The 18079-nt window shown below is 40.0% G+C and overlaps 1 protein-coding gene across 1 annotated transcript; it reads left to right on the plus strand.

Moving 5' to 3' along the window:
• Positions 1-659: 659 nt before the first annotated feature.
• LOC306986924 (uncharacterized protein) lies at positions 660-17581 on the plus strand. The gene is made up of 8 exons (XM_079590734.1): positions 660-1195; positions 1380-1480; positions 1575-1702; positions 1797-2027; positions 2203-2490; positions 2587-2819; positions 2932-3059; positions 16610-17581. Exons 1-5 carry the CDS (start codon positions 970-972, stop codon positions 2300-2302), a joined length of 786 nt encoding a protein of 261 aa, XP_079446860.1. The 5' UTR covers positions 660-969; the 3' UTR covers positions 2303-2490; positions 2587-2819; positions 2932-3059; positions 16610-17581.
• The last annotated feature ends 498 nt before the right edge of the window (positions 17582-18079 follow it).

The following is an 18079-nucleotide window of genomic DNA, read 5'->3' on the forward strand; positions in this document are numbered from 1 at the left end:
AGCAACGTGTCTGACAGCTGTCAGTCTTCTAGTAGCTGTGCGGAGAGAAATCTGAATCATTCCCTTCCGAATCTCGCAGAGACGGAGAGCGTGAGCATTAGCTGTCCATGAGCTAGCAGTAAGATCAACTTTATCACTCTCTGTGGGCTACTCCCTTCACTTTATCGGACTTAATGCCTCCACGTTCCCCCGATTGCCTGCGAGCTTCTCCGCCGGTCTATACGGTAATTTCTCTACAGTGCGACAGAGAGTCGCGTGAGTTATGACGCAATCGTTAGCCTATTTTTACAAAAACAGCTTCTACGGGGCCATAACGTAAGGTACAAGGTAATGGAGCCTTTTATACATTGTCGAGTTTCTTTAGAAATAAATAATGGACAAATGGAGTCTTTGGACGCCTCAGATGTAAAGTTATTCGCTGTCAAAGTGACGCAAAAATGAATGGGAGTCAATGGAATGCTAACAGCAGGTGAAGTTCTGCTACAATGGCGGCGCCCGCGGAGGCTTCAGTTTCCGGCGGATGGATTACCCCCTTGATTTTTCCGGGAGACTCCCGAATTTCAAAGCCCCTCCCGAAAATCTCCCGGACCGACCTTTCTGCCTTTCTCCCGATTTCCACCCGGACAACAATATTGCTACACCATCCGTCACTGCGCGCCGTTTCAGACCGAACAATAATAAAAGTTACACCTTGAAGTCAAGCGCGGCAATCAGAACAGAAAAAGAAGCAGAAGAAGAAGGTGGAAATGAAGAAAGAAGAGAGAGACAATGGCGAATAAAAAGAAAAAATATGCCTGCAAATTCCAAACTGAATGGAAAAAATAATTCACGTTCATCCAGGACAGCTCGAAGGGGAAGGGATATGCTGCCTGCAAATTTTGTAGATCAGACTTCTCCATTGAACACGGTGGCCGAACGGATTTAATTACTCACATAACGTTAGGGTCAGAAAAGCACAAGGCTGCGGCAATGCAGCACCGGTCACAGCCCAGTATTTTGGGCCACCTTTCTAAAGGTAGACCTGATGGTGTTATTTATGCCGAGACAAAGATGGCTATGCTGTTAGCTACAAGCAACATGATCCCGTTCACATTTGCGGATGTTTTCAACAAATCCGTGAAGAATATGTTCCCTGATTCAGATATTGCTCACCAGTACGCAAATGGAAGAACAAAGGCTACTCAAATAGTGAAAGGTGAGTGTATATAAAATAATACTGTTTTCTAAGAGTTAGGGTTGAGACTTGTCCCTTCATAATACAGATTTGTCCCGTATTTTAAGATTGAATTGTTAAAGATTATTAATTCTTTCAGAAGTAAGCAGCAAGTACAGCACAGTTAGTTGAAAAAGTGTGTTTTCATTACTGTGTACTTTTATAGGTGCCATTGCCCCTGAATTGGACAGGGAAGTGATCAAACTGTGCCAAGACCAACCCTTTGGTCTGATGTGTGATGAAAGCACAAGCAGAAACACAGATAAAGTATGCATTTTGTATTTACACTACTCTTGTAAGTAATTTGTGGCTGCTGTCAGTGAAAATTGCTCTCTAAATATATTCCTATTATTGTTTAAAGGAGTTTGTAATATTGGCCAGGGTTTGCGATCCGAAAACTCAGGAGGTGGTGACGAGGTTTCTGTACATGCCAGTGTGCAACATTGGCACAGCAGAGAACCTCTTTCAGTCACTGAACACAGTGCTAAGGTAAAATTAAAGTCACTAAGTCCATGTGAATACATCATAATATGTTTGGAGACAGACAAACTAATAAGTAATGTTGTACTTTGTTTGTTCCTAGTGACAGAAAAATTGACTGGAAAAACGTTGTGGCATTTAATAGTGATAATGCCAGTGTCATGAAGGGGAAGCACAATTCTGTTGTCAGCCGAATTAAAGACATGCAGCCATCCCTAATTGACATGGGATGCATCTGTCATCTGGTCCAGCTGGCCACAGGATGTGGCATTAGGGCTCTACACCAGCCTATTGAAGAAATCCTCAGCAGCATATATGCTCACTTTGACATAAGGTACGCATATTGATATTCCGCCCGGCCGTTACACTTGCACATAAGTTAAAAGAGAGCCTCTGTGCCACAATTTGATATTTATTGGATGTCATTTTGGTTCCCTGGCTTTTCATTATTTAACTATTTCTTTCCTGTTGTTTTTATTTATTAATTTTTTTACCTTTCTCAACTTTAGTGCCAAACGTTGTGAAATCTTCAAAGAGTTTGTGGAGTTCACAGACTCAGAGACTCTGAAGATACTCCGATATTGTGCAACAGGTGGCTCAGCTTGCTGACTTGCATAAAACGGGTGCTCAACCAGTGGGATGCACTGCAGGCATATTTTGCTAGTCATGAGGATGTGGAGAAGCCTGGCAAAGTGAAGATGCTGGCAGAGCATTTAACCAGCAAGAAGACAAAGTTCTTCTTCCTCTTCCTCTCCCAGGTTCTGAAACCACTGGCAGAGTTCAATGTTATGTTTCAGGTCAGCCAGCCTATCAAAAGATAAACTTAAATAATTATAATAAATAATGCTGATATCATCATTTTTCATAACTGATCATCCATCATGTGTTTCTAGGCTGAAGGAGTGATGATTCATAGGCTGCACCAGGAGATGACCAGCTTGGTGAGACGATTCATGGGAAGATTTCTCCCTGCCAGCCTTATTGCTGACGTCCCACTGAAGGACATCAAGTTCAAGGAGGCCAACCTACAGTTTCCAGACAAAGAACTCTTTCTTGGAGCAGCTGCACAAACCTTCTTGGAGGACAACATGGATGAACTTTCCTCTTCTGTGCCAATGATGATAAAGTAAACATTATGATTATTGTGTTATCCAAATCAGCTAACATCCTAAGAGCTAACAAACTGACATCCCATACAATGCCTGTACTTTTTTATGTGATCACTGATCATGTGTCAGAGCAGTGAGAGACTTCTTTGTAGCTGTGACCACAAAGATGATGACTGCATTCCCCCTCGACAACATCATCCTCCAAAACCTGACCGTGTTGGACCCAGAGTCACGACATCAATTTTCTCCAAATTCAGGTGCATCCCCTTTTTTAAATGACGTGGTAGTTGTTTAATATTCAATCAGACGTTACAGATGATAATAACAGAGAAAACAATTATATCCCCAGCTCATTTGTGCTTAATTTGCGCATTTTCATTTGCAGTTATTGAGTTAGGGAAGAAGTAGTGGAGTACCAGGTGCTTGGCAGGGAAGATATTCCTCAGGAAGCAAGAATCGACAGGTTTTGGGCCATGCTAGGGAGAGATGGAAGATTCCAGAATCTGGTGCATTTAATGAAGGCACTTTTGTGTGTGCCACACAGCAATGCATCATCAGAGAGGGTGTTCAGCATGGTTAGAAAGATAGTGACAGAGAATAGAACAAAGATTGACAATTCAACCCTTAACTCACTCCTTTCCTGCAAATTGAATTTCACAGGTGCTGCTCATAGCTATGCTCCTTCAAGGGCTGTGCTACTGGCTGCGAAGCATTGCACCTTCAAATACAACCATAAGTAGAGTAGTGTTGTTGTTCTCGTACAAATACATACAAAATATATACATACAATACATATTTATATATAGTGTACTATAGTGTATAGTGTACTAAAAAATGGTCTATTTAATTTGTAAAATAAATGAAAAATTCATTACATATTTCTTTGCGTTTGTGTGTGTATATGACAGCTCCCCCCTGTTACTCAAAAAGATACACTTCAGAATCGATCATCCGTTTTTCTTCGTCTGCACCAAAACATACCATCACTTCGCTCGTGCGCTAACAACAACAACCGCACTTCCGGGCACTTCATAATATAAGTCCCCTTTTTCTTTCGGTAAACAGTCATGTGAAATCTTAAACAATATTTAGCACAGAGGTATAATGTGCATGAACACATTTTTAAATGTCTTAAACTTAACAAACTCCCACTCTTCAAAGAAAATAAATATTTCCTTTTTTTTTTCTTTTTTTTTTTAGTTCAACAAACTAACAGGACATATTGAACAACAACATCCTTAAACAAAAATACGACCTAGTATATTTCAACAGGCTCTTGAGTACAACTCAAAGACAGACTTTGTTTTAATTCAGTTTCCAGTGTCCTTCACTCAGTGCCTTGAGTAACTGACAAGCTGATGCCCCCTTTTTGGTAAGGCAGTCCGCAAGTTGTTCTTTTGTGTTGTACCACAGTACTCGTTCAACTCTCTGTGTTTGGACAAGTTCTTTGATACTACTTATCTCCAGGCGGAGTCTTTTCTCAGAAACTGACTTTGTAGACTTAAGTGCATCAGCAAGCGAATGATTGTCTGTGACACAGATTATTGGTGGAGCATGGTCAGCGTCACCAGTAGTTAGTTCTGAGAACAGTGTGGACAGAAAAATTGAATTGTCAATTCCATCAGACATTGCCAATGTTTCACCAGCAAGTGTGCTCCGCACAATCCTCTTGACTCTCTTTGATTGCCAAGAAAGTGGTGAGAATTTTCCGTTTTCTCCCATTAGAAGAATCAGGTGCCCTCCTTGGGTGCCTCCATCTGAAAGATTTCCAAACGAAGCATCGCTGAACACAATCATCTTAAGAGCACTGTCTCTGCCCAAGTGTTGGAAGTTTAGAATTACCTTCTTGGACTTAAGTTTGCACACTATCCGGTTTGCTTCATGGATTGTCTGCACAGTTGCATTTTTTATGTTAGATGTCAAATTGCTAGCATCAAATATAACATCTGGCCTGCTCTCTGCCTTGCCACCCAAAGAATTTGGCCTATTTTGGACCTGAGCTGATCCTTTTCCTCCTCGCAGAGAGATGAATCTTGTTCCACAGCTCGCGAAGGATCCATATGTATGGGCTGCATATGTTGAATGTAGTTTTCCTGGTGTATTTGTACTTTTCTGTCCACAGTCACAAAATCTATTCCCACATAACAGAAGTGATCATGTTCCTCACGTCCAACTTGGAAAACAGATCTGAGGTGTGGTATAACGGTTGTGGAGAAACTTTGTGTGCCCCCCCATATGAAGTCATCCACATGACAGGCAAGCACCCCAGTTACAGTGCAGTCCTGATCTAGCCAATAAAAAACAGCTGGATCAACCTTGGACATTTTTCCTCCTGCTTTCAGAACTATGTCTTTCACTCTATTGTACCAGTACAACGAAGCATCTGCCAGACCATATACACACTTTTTGAGCTTCCATAATGTTCCCTCACAGATAGCCTCAGGGGGAGGCCTGATGTAGATGTCACGTGACAGTTCTATTCCCTGTAGAAATGCAGATTTTATATCCATGGAATGAAGTGTCCACTGTTTTTGACAAATAACTGCCACCAGCAGTCGGAGAGACTCTGAAGCACATGTGGGTGAATCCTTTTGTAGCTCTAACACATTTAACTCCTCAAAACCTCTGGCCACCAAACGTGCTTTTGGTACTATTCCAGTTAGTGTTTCCTTGAGAGTGCACACCCATCTGGTAGAGACGCACTTTTGTCCCTCATCCTGAACTTCCTCAAACACACTGTTATCTCTCCAACTCTTCATCTCTTCTTGTTTGGCTAGGTCAAAGGATAGATCTTTTGTTACCAATACATCCTCACTGACATTAGTGGCACTAACATCAGTAACACCGGGTTCTATTTGAAGACACTCTAAACATGATATGTCAACTGAATCTTTACTGCCTGCAATATTAGTGGGTTCAATGAGCAGAAGGTTGTACCAGTTTTTGTATTTGCCAGTAGCTTTGCCTGCACGCCCTAGTACTTTTGCTGTGTGCAAAGCTCCACTCTCTCTGTCTCTGTACTTTAGAACTTGCCCTGTTTTTAGACGGACATCAGTTCCCTGCTCTGCATCACTTTGTGTCCCTATGTCGTCACTTGTGTGTTGTGCTGCTACATTCTGTCCCATAGTGGATGCCCCTGTGTGCTCAATTTGCACCGGACTCTGCTGTTTTTCGGTTACAGTTTCTGTTCCCTCCGTGTTGTTGACAGCAGCTGTCATCATCTCCTGTCTTTGCACATTGTTTGTGTCAATTTCAGCATCATCCTTATTGACATGTTGATCTCTGCTGTCTGCGTTTACTTTTCTTAGTCTGAGGTAGTGTACCCTAATACAGGTTCCTCCATGTCTGACAAACACCACTGCACCATCCTGGCCAATGACAACTCCTGGTCCTTTCCACTTTGGACAATCAACTCTCTTGTAGTACACTTTGTCACCCATTTTATATTTCTCATCTGTGTGACGCAGTTGTTTACGCAGTGCTCTCCGTATTCTTTCAGAGCATTCTGCTTCTGTGAACGCCTTTCTTGATGCATGTAAAGCAGAGATGTGTTTTGCCACCCACTCACTTTTTGTGGTGCCCTCTAAAGCGGGGGGCTTGTCGGTTAATATAGAGGGCAGGTTGGGATTCTGTCCAAATACCAACTGATGAGGACTGTAGCCATGAACGTTTTGCATGGTGTTCTTTGCCATAAGAGCCCAGTCCAATGCAGTGTCCCAGTCACAGCCGTTACTTGTCTTCACTTTCATTATGATCTCTGTAAGTGTTTGGTTGTGTCGCTCTGTAAGTCCATTGCTCCACGGGCTGTATGCTGCTGTTTGTCTTTATTTCTATGTTGAAGTTTTCTGCCATGTCTCTAACCTCATCATTATTAAATTCTCCCCCATTGTCACTAAACAGTTTCTGAGGTGGACCATGTACACTTATCCAGACATGGACAAAGTGTTTTACTATTTCAGAAGACTTCTTCGTTGTCAGTATGCTGCCTGCACTAAACCTAGTGAACTGGTCAATAATGTGGAGATACCACACACCTGGTTGAAGTTCATGCAGATCTACTGCAACAGTTTCATTGTACTGAGATGCCAGCGGTAGGCCAACAACAGGCTTTGGTTTGGTCTTGCTGTATCTTTGACACGTTTCACATTCACTCACAATTTTTTCCAGAATGACACTACATTCTGCATCTTTATTGCCTGAGCTAGTAAGAAGTCTTTGCAGTCTGTCAGCAGAAGCATGACCAAATTGTCTGTGAAGCTTCATCAGGATTTTGTGTTTTTCTGCTGAGCTAATTTTTTCTGAGATTGTCAGTATTTCCTCGTCAAACTGACTTTGTACATCTTCATTCTTTTGTTTCGTTAGAGTGACATCTTCAACAGCTACCAAGACACAGTCATCACCTTGAATGTTTTTCTTGTCATTGTCCATAATGTTTACACAGTAATGACCAGAGCTTGTAAAGTCAAGTTTTACAGGTTGACTGAACATCACTGCACTGTCATTCTCCATATCCAGCACTGTCCCAGCTCTTTTCATGGATGCCTTGCTCAAGAGTAGTGGAATCTTCGCTGGCACGACTTCAGTTTCAATATGACACTTAGTTTGTCCAATCTTTGCAGGAATTTTTAACTTTCTGTTGGAATAGACCACTTTTCCATCACCAAACTTAAAGGGTCTGTGACTGTGTGTTTCTGTCTTCTTCAGGTCTTTTATCTCGTTTTGGCTTAGTTCAGCGATGTAGCTATTTATCCATTCCTGTCCACACACAGTCCGTGTGCATGCAGTGTCTATTATTGCTGAGCCGAAACACTCTGTCATAAATATTTCTGCTTCAGTGGGCGACTCTTTTGTATACAGAGTAATGTTGCACTCCTCTATATCATCTGTTTTACAATCTTCAGTCAGTTTGACTTGCTCACCTCTGTGTGGACAGTCTTTGGCCCAGTGGAACGTGCTTTGACAAACAGCACATTTTGATCTGCGTCCATACCTGTCCAGAGGGTTAGTGCCAGGCAGTGTTGTCTTTTGCTGAACATTTTGCGACCATGGCTTGCTCCTTTGTCGCCTTTGTTCTGTTACATACGCTGTTTCCTGATTAATCCCCACTGTAGAAGTAGACTTTCCTCCGAAAATCCTCTTTAGTGCTGACTTCATTGACGCAAAACTCAAATCTGTACATGCTGTCAGAGCTAACTGTCGATCTTTCACTTCTAAGCACGCAGTGTCCAGCAGTTTGAATGCTAATACTGCATCGGGAAGCTCCATCTTATATTTACGCATCCGCGAGTACCGCTGTTCAAAATCAATGATATAGTCTGTCATGGAAACACTGCTATCTTTCATAATTCGGTCAAAGCTCGAGTACGCCTCATAAACTTGGTCCTTTTCTTCTTTAAGAAACAAATCATCGAGTTTTACAAGTAATGTGTCCATACCAGTGTCTTTATTCAAATCATCCACCGGTATTTCCATCGCCGTTTCCCTCGCTCTTCCCGAGAGCGCCAAAGCCACAGCAAGCGCCTGTTTCTTTTTTTCGAGTTCAGTAACCCTGGTCCAGATTGCGACTTCATTTTTCCAACTTTCATATGGTTTTCCTTCATCAAAGGTTGGCGGTACTCTGTAGTTGCTAACCATCCTCTGCTACCAATGTTACTCAAAAAGATACACTTCAGAATCGATCATCCGTTTTTCTTCGTCTGCACCAAAACATACCATCACTTCGCTCGTGCGCTAACAACAACAACCGCACTTCCGGGCACTTCATAATATAAGTCCCCTTTTTCTTTCGGTAAACAGTCATGTGAAATCTTAAACAATATTTAGCACAGAGGTATAATGTGCATGAACACATTTTTAAATGTCTTAAACTTAACACCCCCAACCCCCAACTGGGAAAAAAAACTCTTCTGATTCACTACAAAGCATCGGCTCTCAGAGCCGCATCTTTTGCGCATGACACATCACTTTTATGCTTCTGCGTTAAGCCTGTTTACGAACGGCTTGCGAATCGTTTTAACCATAGAAGCGGGGCAGACTCTCCTGTTTATAAACATTACAGAGTGCGTGCCGTGCGCAGCCTAGAGGCACAAAGCCAGATTGCTGAGCTGGGGTCTGTTTCAATGAGGAGGTTCAACCAACTCTGAGTTAAAACTTGAGCTCTGAGTTGACTTGATGGGAAACTCTTGAGTTTTCGGTTTCAGATCAGCTTAAATTAGTTAGTTCAATCAACTCTAAGTTGACTCTGAGTTGAGCGCGGGCACCACAACTATAGAAAGCCATTATCAATGGAGCCCAGATATTATGAGTCACCATGGCAACAGCACCAGACACAAAGAGGAATAGAGTGCCGAAGTTATGACGTCACTTTGTAGGCCAACCCGGAAGTTAGCGGCTCATGGGTTCCCTCGATCGAAAAGCTATGCATTTTCCCCATAGACTTTTGGAAAATTGCCAAAAAATAAGATCTGTGTTCAACAAAGAGTTGTGACCCTTACACGTTTTGTCTATCAAGATAATCTTTACAAGTTAATCCAAAATGTATACATTTTGAAGCCTAAATAAAGCCGTCAGATATAAAATGCTAACGGTAGGCTATAAACGGACTACAGCACACCACTGTAGGTGGTCGCGGATCAACGTCATCATCAAGCTTCCTCAAACTTTATTTAAAAAACACTCTCGCTCATTATGATCTGCGCTGTGTATGAACCCTATGGTATGAACACTTATCCACCTTTTCATGAGAAATATTACCCATTCGTTTTTTCCCCAAAAATGTTAGAAACTAATTTTGTTTATGCGTGCCTCTCTGAGATTTTTGTTATCTTTTGTTAATGTTTTATTTATTTGTTTATTATTTTGTTAGTTTATATAAATCTTAATATTATTTTCTTTGTGATTACGATTATTATGCCTGATCATTGTGCCCCAAATAAACTTTAATAAAGATGATCTTTCACTGTATTATGTTTGATTGTATGTTTGCATACCATTTGCTAATTCGCCAGAAAAAAACGCGCTTTTACCATCTCAGAAGCACTAACGTTAGCTATGGCCGTATCAATTTCCATTCGTATGTCCTTTTTCTTAGACAGAAAGGCCATAGATCGAGGAGAGAACCACTATAAATCTGGACATGTACAGTGCAGCTTAGATGCTGGTTTACTTGTGGTTGCATCTCGGGACAAAACAAAACACCATTGTCGAACAGTCTCTCCACAGAAATAAAGAACGTGAGGCTGAAACGCGGGTTAGTATTGATGACGTCTAAAGTCCCCGCCAAAGGATGTAGTCCCTTTTAGCAACTTGTTAGCAACAACCGTTTTTAAGTCACAATAAAGTTTTAAAAAATATCAAGCAGGCTATAACTGGTGTGTTTTATGTCATAGATCAAAACGTGAAAATATTTAGAGGCTTTGTTAACCACAGACCTTATTTCAGGCGATTTAGCAAAAACCCATTCAAAAAACCCATAGACTTTAGGGCGAGGGAACCGGAAGTGCTAAAATGCTAACTCACTTCCGCGTTTTGGCCTACAAAGTGACGTCATAACTTCGGCACTCTATTCCTCTGATGACTCCTGACGGGCTCTCCACGATGTATGAGCGGGGTGTAGAATGAGGTGAGATGACAGTCCCTTCACTCTTGGTGTCTGTGATCCACACCGGTTGTCCTGGTGAGAGCTGAGGAAGATCTCTCACACGATGTCTTTTGTTAAACACTGAACTGTCCTTTAATCTCCTCTCTCTCTCTCTCTCTCTCTCTCTCTTCACCACTGTAGCCTCATCTGGCAGGCTGGGAATGAGCAAGGAGGGAAGCTGAGGAACTGGCGTACGAAGTCTCCGTCCCATTACTAGTTGCGCTGGGCTGTATCCATTAGCCAATGGGGTCGCTCCGTATAGGCTAAAAGTGCAAGATATGGGTCTTTTGCTTTCTTTAGGACATGACGCTCACCATTGCTTTGAGCAAACTTTGGACTGCTGGTTACATGTCTGAAACCGTATGCTGCTGCTAAGGCTTTGAACAGCTGGCTTGAAAACTGAGGTCCATTGTCACTGTAGAAAAGCTCTGGAATGCCATGTCTGGAAAAGATTGACTTTAGGTGTACTATAACATCTTCTGATCTCGTGGTCGTCAGTTTTGCTAACTGCACAAATCTGGAATAGTAGTCCACCACCAGAACACAGTTACTGTTCAAGGAGCACACTGGGCATTAAAGGCTCCACTGAATTGGCACGTTCCTTAAAGGGATAGTTCACTTTGAAATTAATTTTTGATATGTTTTATCTTACCTCAAGGGCATCCAAGATGTAGGTGTCTTTGTTTCCACAGTATTTTCAATTTTGATATTTTTAGGTCAAACCGTTGTTGTCTGACAGACAGTCATATCACAGTCATAACTGTGATTACAAGAGGTAAAAACGACATAAATACTGTTCGTTTACTCACACAAACCGCTCGTTTCGTGTCTTAGGGCATCAATGTGTACTTACATTTACGAGTCATTAAGTCATGTTTAATTTGGACTCTGTGCATGCTCTTTGAGGTGGACCCCATAGACCTGCATTATATGACTGTCAGACAACAACGGTTTGACCTAAAAATATCAAAATTGAAAATACTGTGGAAACAAAGACACCTACATCTTGGATGCCCTTGAGGTAAGCTAAAACATATCAAAAATTAATTTCAAAGTGAACTATCCCTTTAATGCATGTGGTGCAGTTTTTTACAAGCTCGTTGATTTGGCCACTCAGACCAGGCCACCACACCGTCTCTCTCTCTCTCTGCACAGACATTCCCTGATGTCCCTCATGTAGGGCTATGAGAACAGAGTTGCGCCGACCGTGCTGATTATTTTAAAAAAACGTAGGCTAATCTTGGCAATGGTGAATCTTGCCAGATCTTACGCTATACATGACGATCTGTGGATTGTGGATGACAAAAAATGGCCAGCAATTGAATGGCCTGATATATACAACTATCTAATTCAGACACCAAGTGTGTACACTAGAGAAATATTTTATCAAGCACCCAGCACTGGCTCTGTTGGTATTGTTTATTGTAAAAAGGATCCCCATTAGCTGTCACCAAAGTAAACAAGCTAGTCTTCCTGGGGTCCACAAAAAAATAAAAATAAAATCACAACAATGTCAAGACAAAAACAGCACAAAATTATAAACATCATTACCACATCATAAATTAATTTAAACAATTCAATACAACCATTATTACACTCATAAAGTAAATAGGTCCTTTCCTTACAATTTAAAAAAATGCATTCTTAGATGGTACCTAAAAGAGTCTTTGCCATTAATTTTTCGTATATTCAATGGGCAATTATTCCAATGAGTGATGGCGCGATAAATAACAGTTTTCTTTAAAGCATTTGATGTTGGGCATGGTAACATCATCAGGCCATCATTTGCAGACCTAGTCAAATGTGAATGTACCTGATCACACCTAACAATTTGGTTATATAAAATAAATGGTTGAGAAGAAAAGACAATGTTTCTAAAAAACTTAGTGGTATTAAAAACCAGCCTTTTCTCCACCATTAACCATGAGAGCTGACAGTGCATACTAATAATATTTGTACTAATGGGACAATGTAAAACCAACCTGGCAGCTCTGTTTTGGACTGTTTGTAATTTCTTTAGTTGACCTTTAGATATAGATGACCATACGGGGGCACAATAATCCAAATGGCATAAAATTAAAGATTTGGCCACCTGCTCAACAAAGTGTGTAGGGACATAAGAAAGACATTTCCTCACTATAGCAATACCACTACCCATCTTCTTCACGATGATATTAATATGTTCTACCCATAATAGGTGACTATCCACTATTGTGCCCAGTAATTTTACTTTATCTAACTGTTCTATAGGTTCTCCAGACAAGTTCAAATTCATCTTTGGTATTAATGACAATTTATGACTCGATCCAAAGATAATTGATTTGGTTTTTGAGATATTCAGCACCAACTTATTTTGTTTTATCCAATCAGAAACCATATTTAACTCAGCTGACAAAACATAATCCAGTTCACTGACAGTTTTTGCAGCATAATACAATGTGGAATCATCAGCATACATTTGTACAGTTGCTTTACACAAAACTGATGGCAAATCATTTGTGAAGATGGAATATAACAGTGGTCCCAGGCAGCTCCCCTGCGGGACCCCACAGTCCAAGACCTTAGAATGAGACCAGCTGCCAGTATAGTAGACCTGTTGCGTCCTACATGTAAGATAACTCTTCATAAAATCAATGGCAGTTGGACTAAATCCATAGCATTCTAGTTTACCAATGAGTAAATTGTGATCTATGACATCAAATGCCGCACTAAAATCAAGTAAAACAGCACCAGTCATCTTTAAATTATCCATTTCCTTTAGCCAGTCATCTGTCATTACTGTGAGGGCAGAACAAGTTGAATGGTTATGTCTATAAGCATGTTGGAAATCTGTGTTCAAGCCATTTGATTCAAAGTATTCCTGTACTTGTGCATGAACTATTCTCTCCATCAGCTTACTAAGAACTGGTAAAATAGTAATAGGTCTACTGTTCTTCCCAGTAAGTGCTAGTCTCCCATCTTTAGGTAAGGGAATAATTTTACCTTCTTTCCAAATAGTGGGAAAAACTCCTTTCATTAAACAGGCATTTAATATTTGACATAACGGACCGCAAACATAATCAGCTGCCAAGCCAAGTACTTTACTGTCCAGCATGTCAGTACCCACTGAGCTGTGTTCGGGCAGGGACTTCAACAACTTTCTTACTTCCTGCTCCTCTACACCATTAAACTGGAAAGTGCAACTTTTATTTAACATCACATCATCATTTATGAACTTTAGGTAATTAGAATCAATATTGTCCATATTCTGCCTTAATGCATGTACCTTATTTATATAAAAATCATTAAAATAATTCGCTATATCAGATGGTTTGGTCAAAAACTTGCCTTCTGACTCCACAAAGGAAGCCCTACCAGATGTCCGCCTCCCCATTATTTCATTAAGGGTTTTCCATAGCTCTTTACCATCTTGCTTTACAGCATATATTCTCTGCATGTAATATTCTCTTTTCATCGATCTATTTAATTTAGTAACCTGATTTCTCAGTTTACAGTACATTAATCTGTCCTCCACCAATCCAGTCTTTACTAATATAGATTTGGCTTTATCTCTATCCTTCATGAGGCTCTTTATAGTCTCATTCAGCCATGGGGCTGGTCTCGCTTTTACAATACACTTTCTCATAGGGGCATGCCTGTCAACAATCTTCATAAATCTTTCCATAAAAATATTTAAGGCAGCCTCAGGCTCCTCAGCAACATACACATCAGTCCAATCAATACCACCAACATCCTCCAAAAAATTCTCCGGAATAAATTTCTTAAAAATCCTTTTATGTACTATATTGACTTTACATTTTGGAATTTTAGTTTTCCTGGTAATTGCTATGATATTATGGTCACTAAAACCCACAGATCGAGAAACTGGTTTAGTGCAGCATTCAGGAATATTTGTATAAATATGGTCTATGCAAGTGGCAGAAGTATGTCCAGCACTATTAGTAAAGACTCTGGTTGGTTGAGAGATCATCTGAGACAGATTACAAGCAGCTATCAATGAAACTATCTTTTGTTTCATTGGACATTGATTCGCAAACCAGTCAATGTTCATATCCCCGAGTAAAAAAATATCTCCATTAACATCTGTAACTCTGTCAATTAAATCACATAAATTATCCAGGTATTGCACATCAGTCCCAGGAGGTCTATAGCAGCAACCGATTAATACCGGCTTTAGGTGAGGAAGATGTACTTTAACCCATAACGATTCTAAACCATCTGTGATAAACTCAGAGCACAGTGTTGCCGTTAAATTATCTCTGATATATAATGCCATGCCACCCCCATGTTTATTCCTGTCCCTTCTAAAAATATTATAGCCATCAATGGAAATCTCTGTATCAAAAACAGTAGCATCCAGGTGAGTCTCCGATACTCCCAATATATGAATGGTGTTTTCTTTAATTAGATGATTAAGTTCAAATACCTTATTTCTGATGCTGCAGACATTCAAATGGGCCAAAACAAGACCCTTTGAAACCGAGAGGAGATGCTTATCATCCAAAGGCCTACTATCCATAATTATTATTATTTTTAAAATCAGTTCAGTCTATATGACCTCAAGTTAAGAAAAACCAGAGGACTAGTCTCTCGTTCCAGCTCTTGGCTCCAACTCCTGGCTGCTGGTGCCATTCCTATCCTTATGCTTTTGGGCAGGGGGATGGACAATAAGCTTGTCATGTCGGATGTAGGCTATGTCACCTCGTTCTCTGGCAGCTTTCATGGCTGGAATGAGTTCCTTTTGCTTTTGCCTGACGGCTTCAGTGTAGTCCTCATTCACATAGATGTTGGTGCCTTTCAGATCCTTGGTCTTTCCTAGAACAGCCATTTTATCTTTGTATCTGAGGAATTTGACCATGATAGGCCTAGGTCTTTTTCCAGAATGTCCGGATGGATTGCCAGTCCTATGTGCACGTTCAATCACCATCTGAGTACTGTCCAGGTGAAGGTTCTCATTTATCACATACCTGACTTTGTCCTCAGTCTCCTTCCAGCTTTCATTCTGGGCCTCAGGAATGCCATCCATAACAAGGTTATTCCTTCTTGTTTGACCCTCCAAATAATCCGCTTTCTCAGTAATCTCTGCCAATCTCCCCTGCATTATTTTGGTTTCAGCACAAGCAATTGTTCTTTCTGACTCAGTTTTCTCATTTTTCTTTAATAGAACTTCAATGTCTTTTTGGGAGAATTGCAAGCTGCTTCTCAGCTCCTGTGTCTCCTTGATCAATTTGTCAATCCTAGTGTTCACATTGTTCACAATTAATTCCACAACAGTCTTAAAGTTACTTTCTTGCTGCTGTAGAAGTTGCATGAACAGATTCTTTTGTTGACTCATTAGATCCCGCATCTGTGAGAGCGAAACCATCTCCTCTCCATTACTTTGGTTGCTGCTTTGGTCCTTCTTGGGTGGCATACTGTGCTGAAGGTTCTCTACTAGGTATTAACCACGCAACAACTGCTTGGCATTTAGACTTACAGACACCGCTAGCCTACAACACGAGACACGTCTTCTTTCTGCCTCATGGTTGCGTGCGCAAGCAGTGCTGCCGAGAAATCCATGTATTTGCAGCAATTGTCTGTAAATTTTGACGCATTATGTACATTTGTACATTTAAATTGCTTACATATAATAGCATTTTTTCTGGGGAGTAGCAGAAACACAGCATTAATACGCATTGTTTTGGTCAGTTGAAATTAAACTGGAGATATGGTTACTGAGTGAATAACCATGTTCATAATTCATTTCATATTCATTCCAGTATACATGTACACATACAGTATCGCACACCGTGTGTTCTGATGAATAGTTTGAAAGGGTAAGTGTGCATTAGCCATATACTAAAATTAAGCCTTTGACAGTAACGTTAATGTTATGGATCGTATTTAGGAACATAGCCTAGTTATTTCACTCAGTGATCTTTGAAATCATTCTAATGTGGATTTGATGCTCAAAAAAACATTCATTATTATTATCAATGTTGAAAACAGTTGTGTGCACATTTTTTTAGGATTTTTTCTGATGTCTGTATTGTGAGGCAGTCTGGCTTTTTAACTTCCAGCTTCCACAAGCCAGGAGACCATGTGCAGATGTGGGGACATTACTTGTGAAAATATCCCTGACCTTTTTTAATCGATTAATTGTTTGCATGTTTGAATTCTCTATTACAGATACGGACTAACAGGGGTTTACTCTTGTGGAAGATTTTGCTGTTCTCGGTCATGCCGGCCGGAAATTGGGAAAGAAGTTGCGGAGTCACGTGTGAAATCCAATATCAGAATTCACATTGAATGAACTTCGGACAGATTGTGTAGTACTCACATGGTCAATATTTTATATGTGAAATAATTCATTAGAATTACAAGAACAATAAAAACAAAAACAGAGTAGATATATGTCTTTTTTAAGAAAGAGTGATTGGGGTCGTCCAGTGACGGTTCCACATCCTGATGATCCGATGCGTTTGGTGAAGATCCTGATGGATGAAGGCAAAACACAGAAGAGGCAACAGTTGACAAGATTGTTCATGTGTGTGTGGCTTTAGTCCAGCAGTGTGGTAAGATAACGATAACAACCCCAGATGACAATCCACACGCCTAAGGCAGTATTGCTCATTTACAGTGGCCTGAACTATTATACATGTGCTAATAAGTTGAAAAATGTAGGAGCGCAGTAAGATCTTTACGGGCAAAAAAAGGTGTTTTTCCTTAATAAAGGGATACGAGGAGACATTTATAAGCACAATTATTTTATTTATTTGAATGCAAAAAGTACATTCACTGGTACTGAGTTCGTTGTAATTACAAATTTGAGTTAATACAATGAAGAAGAATGGTTTAATAAACAGAAACTCAAAATAGTATGTATCTTCACACATTAGTTATTGAAGTTGATTTGACAAAAGATAAAAAGTTGTGATAACAAATCATGAAAATATTTCAGAAAAAAATATTTTCATACACAAAAAAAATTCTGCCGTAAAACAGCATTTAAAGGGATAGTTCACGCAAAAAAATGTAAACTCTGTCAGTAATTACTCATCCTCATGCTGTTCCCCGTCAGACTTTCCTTCATCTTCAGAACACAAATGAAGATATTTTAATGAAATCTGAGAGCTGTCTGTCCCTCCATTGAATAAACGGAAATAAATAAACAGAACAGGTCTTTGAGTTTTCTGTTAAACTCACTAGAACACAACCACCTTCAAAGTAGAAGTTATAAACTTTACACTTGTTTAGTGATAAATCACAATGGAATCAGTGGAACAACCACTGTGGATTCATCATCCTGAAACATTATCACCAGATCATAGAATAGAATAGAATAATTCTTTATTGTCCACCTGGGTGGAAATTTTTCTTTGGCTCACCAAACATACAATACAAGTAGACATACAAACAACGTCTCAAAAGTATTAAGGAAATATTTCTAGATAAATAGAAAAGAAAAAGATACAATGTAAAATATCATAATGAGAATAAATATACTTAAATACATTAAGATTACAGCTCATTTGTTGTTGTCACTTAATTTGATTAAGGATGCTAATGGCATTTGGAATAAAAGATTTTTTAAAAGTACTTTTAGCCAGAGGCACTCTGAAGCATTTCTTGCACTCACTCCTTTTTCCCCTGAAAAAC

Source organism: Phoxinus phoxinus, assembly GCF_949152265.1.
Source record: "Phoxinus phoxinus genome assembly, chromosome: 19".
NCBI lineage: Eukaryota > Metazoa > Chordata > Actinopteri > Cypriniformes > Leuciscidae > Phoxinus > Phoxinus phoxinus.